The sequence below is a fragment of the Pezoporus occidentalis genome, unplaced genomic scaffold (genome assembly GCF_034315485.1).
Source record: "Pezoporus occidentalis ecotype Australia unplaced genomic scaffold, CSIRO_AGI_Poc_V1 ctg121, whole genome shotgun sequence".
Taxonomy (NCBI): domain Eukaryota; kingdom Metazoa; phylum Chordata; class Aves; order Psittaciformes; family Psittacidae; genus Pezoporus; species Pezoporus occidentalis.
Window position 1 is genome coordinate 2,572,418 of NW_026913006.1, and position 5,967 is coordinate 2,578,384.

Consider the following 5,967-nt stretch of genomic DNA (forward strand, 5'->3'; position numbering starts at 1 on the left):
AGACACATTTTGTTTTAGCTTAATGCCAAGCAATCACATGCAGTATACGCTTCCATTGAAGACCTCAAAAGATTGTATGCTCCTGTTGATCTAAATAATAAACCCCAACCCCAATCCTGCTGAGTTTCTATAGGTGCTTCTGCCTCTCTACTGCCTGGCAGCTCTAAGATAGACTGCAGGAAAGTTCAAAGTTCAGCACTGGCAGATCTAAAAACAGATTTGGGGGGTTAGCCCTTCAGCACCAAGGTAAACCGATCCCGTTCCAACGAAATAGCAACTCTGCACAAAGGAGGTCAGGCATTGTGTGAGGCTCTATGCTGGCATCCCACCCAGGCATCCCTCCGTTCCTTCTTGGAGGCAAAGAGCTTCTTTGGGAATCACTGGGGAGGTTGGAGAGCATGCTGAGGGGAACAAAGTCACCATAACAAACAAACAAACAAACACGTGTACAGTGATAGACACCATACAGCACATGAAAAGTGCAAAACTTTGTACTAAAGGAATTGAATTCCACCCGGTTTAGGACACGGAGTAGCAGCACACCTATGATAACTTAGAAACAAATTAAATACACCACAAAGCAGAAACCTTCTACTGTTGCACCGTGAAATGAAATGCCTTGGGTTGGGGGTTTGGTTTTGTTCAGAAATTAAAAAAAAACACAAAACAGCCACAAATAAGAATCAGAACTATAAATAACTTTTGTGTCAATATATACAGATTTAAATAATTAATTTAAATATCTTACACCTACTCTTGCATAAAACTCTCCAGTAAAAGTGCACCATGTTTCATTTCCCCAAACGTGTCTTGCATCTTTGCCTGTGCTGAGGTAGGTCTGAAGGGAGATGTCTCAGATTCTGGGTAGAAAATGTGTCACTGTCATTGTGGGAGATACTTTATTGCCTTTCTTTGTTCTTCCATTTTTGCTCAGGGCTATATACATCCCGGGATAAATCCTGGATTCATAAGCATTGTAGTTGTTTGGCAGGAGAATCTCTTTGAATTTGCACTCGTCATTGAAATGGGTCTGAAATTAAAAGGATAGAATGAGAGGGAAGGAATTTTAAACATCAGGTGTGGAAATACTCTTGGTACCAGGTGTAGAAAGTGTGCTGAGAGGAAACGTACAGCTGACTCCCCCCACTTAGTAACCTTTTGAAGTCGTCACCCAAATGAAGCTTCAAACAGGACTCAAGATGCAGAGGATGATTTAGGATGCTGTGTCCAGGCTGAGCATGTCCGCCTAAAGGTGGGAAGGACACCCATAGCTCTTGAGGGAGAGGGGCACATTTAAACAGTGCTGCAGAGGGAATAGGCTCAATTCTGCCCTGTTCATTTAATTGTTCTGGTTGTCCTACCAGCAATAAATTGCCTGAGAGGCTTCAGAAAAGTCTGACTGCTAGCATTTCCTTGTGTTGCTTGAGGAGAAAGAAGCATTTTAAAGACATTCAGCACACACGGTATTTTCTGTTTCTTCAGTTTTAAAATCTAAGGAAGGGTTTGGATAGCTTATGCTATCCAAAGGGAAAACAGAGCTGACAAAAGGCACCCTTTCAGTGAAGAGGTTTCATCTGTAATACAAAGAGGGACGGGTATTACAAGTGTGTTATCTGGAGAGTAACAAATGAACTCATCTCTTACTAGTGAGCAAAAGCCTAGGGTTTTCTAAAGGAAGTCTCAGCCTGCTAAGATGAATACTGCACTGGGAATTACTTTATACAAGACACTGAAGCAGCAGACTTCCTAAGGAATGATGCAAAGGGGACTCCTGCACTTTGGTGACTGATTCTGCCTGACTTTTATAAACATTAAAATCCTCTGTGACAGGACTGATGCTCCAGAAGGTAATTCTGGATGCTTCATGTCTTCATGTGAAAATGCCCTAGGTAACTTTGACATGATTTGGCTCTTCCTCAGCCCAAGTTTCTTGAAAGCATCATTGAGAAACGTGAAATAGAAAAGCCATGGGTAAGGAAGGAACATGGGTTTGAAATTATGCAGGTCAGTAACTTTTACAGAGGTGAACTCAAAAGCAGGAGGACAGCTCAACATGGACAAAGACATGCACTGCTGTTGTCTGCCTCAAGTGTATTTTATAAAATGACTCTGTCATTTCCACAGATTCAGAGTCAAAAAGAACTGTATTGTATCCTAATAGATCTGCCTTCTTATAGAAGTCCAAATCCTGAGAATGCTGAACTGTCATGGGAACAGACTCTCCAATCAAGAGCACTAACAAAGAGGGATCAATAGGTATGCAATAAGAACTGATTCATCACATCATAGAGGATCATTTGTGGGGGCCTCGCTGATCCCAAATTCAAGTGTCCTCTGGGAGATGGAATGAGCAATTGCCATACCTCCTTGAGGCTGTTTGTACTTAAATATAAGAAAGAGATGGATGGAGGCTAGCTTGAGGTCTTGCCACAGAAATTGACTACTCTGTTGGTCTACGTGGTAGGAAAGAAGGGTACCATGGTTGGGTGACTACAGTGTTTATGAGGGACCAAGGAAAAAGCATAATGTAAAAGAGTGGGCTTCACTTCAAAATCTCATTAAGCAGCATGCCTGGGCAGCACACCTTCTATTAGCAAGGCAACAGGGGCTGCTTTGTGTTGTCTGACCCAGGAAGGGCAATGATGGGGTTTGAGCAGCTTTTAGCACCATTCACACTTCCCACCCCAGCTGATCATGGTCCCCTCCCCCAGGCACACACTCGATGGCTACTTACAGACCCATAGAGTTTCCCTTTGCTATTCATGGCCACGAAGAGTCCACTTCTAACACCAAATATGCTCACCACTCCTCTTTCCACGGGGGAGATTTCCAGCAAACCTGCAGAGGAGACATAGGAATCAGGGAGACAAAGGGCTGTACCCAGAAGGACTGCGTGGTGCCAGTGCTGCCCTCACCTAGAAGCTCTCATTCCCGGCTTGGTATGGGTCCCCGTGCCCAAGCACCGCTGTGGGTGGCCCCAGAACCCCAGCCTCATGCTCACCGTGCTGCACCATGCCCCATGCTGGGACTTCTTTTAGCCAAGTATCTATTTTTACTTTGCCCCCAGGCATCCTCCTGTGTAGAGGAGGTTCAAATAGACCAGAGTTTGTGCCTGGGCCGAACGAACGTTTGTCATCTTGGAGTTTATATCCCCCCTCCCGGATCTTATTGTTTCAGTTGGATATCAGAGCCATGGGGCCACGGGGTTAAGTCCCCAGCAGATACTTTTCAAGTCTGGGGGAAAGCTACGCTCTCCCCGGCCCCTTTTCAGACTGGGCGGCCCACGATGCTGCGGACCCTCCAGATGTTGAGCCAACCCCGACACCTGGTGCCTGACGGTGGCAAGCACTGCGCCGAGCAGCGCGCCAGCGGCCCCGGCAACCGCCGCCCTTGGGGAAGCCCAGGAGGGCAGCCCGGAGGTGTCGTGGTCGGGCGAGATTGTTAGGGTATTTAGAGATCAGCCATGCACCCACACTTTTAGCCACACGCCACTCTACGAGGCAGGTGAGCTGCTCCGCTCCCGCAGAACCTCCCTCGAGGGCGGTTCCGCTGGCGCGGAGCGCCTCAGCTTCCCCGCCACGGGGGTCGTCACCGGCTTACTGTATCGATTCTCGCTGTGGATCCCGTCGATACGGCCGTCGGGCAGGACCTGGATGTGAAAACCGATGCCCACGTTGCAGTAGAGGCGCCGCAAACGTTTGATACCCAAGAGGTAGTCGCCGTCGCGGGCGGCGTCGCGGCGCTCGGCCGGGAGACGAGCGACGGAGCGAGCGAAGAGAGCAGCGTCCCAACGGCGCTGGCGGGGCCCGGCGGGGAGATGACTCGGGAGCGACCGGCCGCGGACGGCTCCTGGCCATAGCAAGCCCAGGAGCAGCGCCTGCAGCAGTGCAGCGGGGAGAGGCATCCCGGTTTAGGGGCTCCGAAAAGACGCTCACCCCCCAGCTCCCGCTTTATACTGAGGTCAAAAGTTGGAGGAAGAAGAGGGGAAAGAGAGAAAAAAGGGAAACCAACCAACAAAGCAAAACAAAATAAAACACCCAAAACAGAACACACACAAAAAAAAGGGAAGGGGGGGGGGAGGGGGGGGAGGGGGTGCTGCTGGAAGAAAAAGCGAGGCCGGAGGGGAAGAAGAGAGTCCCGCGCTCAGTCCCCTGAGGATTTGCTGTTTCCCTGTGCTGGCTGCATGGAGAGGAAATCCCAGAAGCAAGAGCTTCTGAACTTGATCTCAACTCCAGGAGTCTTGTCTGAAGTGCTGATCTTCTCCTAATAGCTGCTCAGCCATAGCGCTTCAGCCCTAGCCACGATATTTATACATCCATGTGCGTTGGTACCTATTACATCACCACCTACTGCTGTCTGCTGCAGCCCTCCTGTTTAGCTGAAAGTCAAATTATCACCCCTAGATGCTTAACAGCTCCGAAGCGTCTTGAAGAGAACGGGTGAGCAGCACTGGTGCTAAACGAGAAGGACAGCACAAACTTTCTGAAAAGAAAAGGTCATATTTTGCGTTCATCACAGCGGCTCCCTTCTTTCCCTTTTCTGTTTCTTTTTCTTTCTTTCTTTCTTTCTTTCTTTCTTTCTTTCTTTCTTTCTTTCTTTCTTTCTTTCTTTCTTTCTTTCTTTCTTTCTTTCTTTCTTTCTTTCTTTCTTTCTTTCTTTCTTTCTTTCTTTCTTTCTTTCTTTCTTTCTTTCTTTCTTTCTTTCTTTCTTTCTTTCTTTCTTTCCTTCTTTCCTTCTTTCCTTCTTTCCTTCTTTCCTTCTTTCCTTCTTTCCTTCTTTCCTTCTTTCCTTCTTTCCTTCTTTCCTTCTTTCCTTCTTTCCTTCTTTCCTTCTTTCCTTCTTTCCTTCTTTCCTTCTTTCCTTCTTTCCTTCTTTCATTCTTTCCTTCTTTCCTTCTTTCCTTCTTTCCTTCTTTCCTTCTTTCCTTCTTTCCTTCTTTCCTTCTTTCCTTCTTTCCTTCTTTCCTTCTTTCCTTCTTTCCTTCTTTCCTTCTTTCCTTCTTTCCTTCTTTCTTTCTTTCTTTCTTTCTTTCTTTCTTTCTTTCTTTCTTTCTTTCTTTCTTTCTTTCTTTCTTTCTTTCTCTTTCTTTCTTTCTCTTTCCCTTCCTTCCTTCCTTCCTTCCTTCCTTCCTTCCTTCCTTCCTTCCTTCCTTTCTTTCTTTCTTTCCTTTCTTCCCCCTTCCTTCCTTCCTTCCTTCCTTCCTTCCTTCCTTCCTTCCTTCCTTCCTTCCTTCCTTCCCCCTCCCTCCTTCCTTCCCCTCCCTCCCTCCCTCCCTCCCCTCCCTCCCTCCCTCCCTTCCTTTCTGCCCTCTTCCTTCCTTCTTTTTTTATTTCTTTTTTACTTTCTTTCCTCCCTTCTTTCCTTCTCTCTCCCTCTCCTTTCTTCTTTTCTGTTTCTTCCTCTTTTTCTCTACAAATGCTAATGCAGGACACAAAAACCAAAGAATGCCCAGCACACTCCCCCTCCCAACACAATGTATGGCTTTATGGAAATCTGTGGAATTTCAGCTTTTGCTGTATCCAAGCGACATGGTTTACAGTTTGCTGGCTGCAGAAACATTCCCTTCATTAAAAGCCAAAGTAGTTGTTGCATGGAAGGTTTAAGAAGTGAAAAATGAAAGAGGACAAACAAACAAACAAACAAAACAAAACAAAACAAAGGAAAGAACCAAGGCTTTATTAAAGAGGGAAATGTTTAAAGAGGCAGCATGTGCTCAAAAGTGGTAATAAAGATCTTGATTCTAAATATCCTTTTAAGAAATGCAAAAGCACAGCATTGCTCTGGAGCACCAACATGTGGAGCTGCCTCTTAGTCACTGAACTTGTAGGGGCTATAGTGCCAGTTTATTCCCACACTTTAGAGGTGTTCTGTTCATGCAAGTATTGATTATTTTCTACATGTATGTATGTGGTGCAATTCCTTAGAAGTTGCTGTTGTGCCTAAGTGATGCAGTTGTTCCTAGGTAAT

General features: G+C 46.2%; 1 protein-coding gene across 1 annotated transcript; it reads right to left on the reverse strand.

Annotated features, from left to right (window-relative positions):
* Positions 1–853: 853 nt before the first annotated feature.
* Positions 854–3,963, reverse strand: FGF4 (fibroblast growth factor 4). Its single transcript, XM_062607233.1, has 3 exons — positions 3,601–3,963; positions 2,735–2,838; positions 854–1,030 (listed from the first exon to the last, which is right to left on the reverse strand). Exons 1-3 carry the CDS (start codon positions 3,902–3,904, stop codon positions 854–856), a joined length of 585 nt encoding a protein of 194 aa, XP_062463217.1. The 5' UTR covers positions 3,905–3,963.
* Between the last annotated feature and the right edge of the window lie 2,004 nt (positions 3,964–5,967).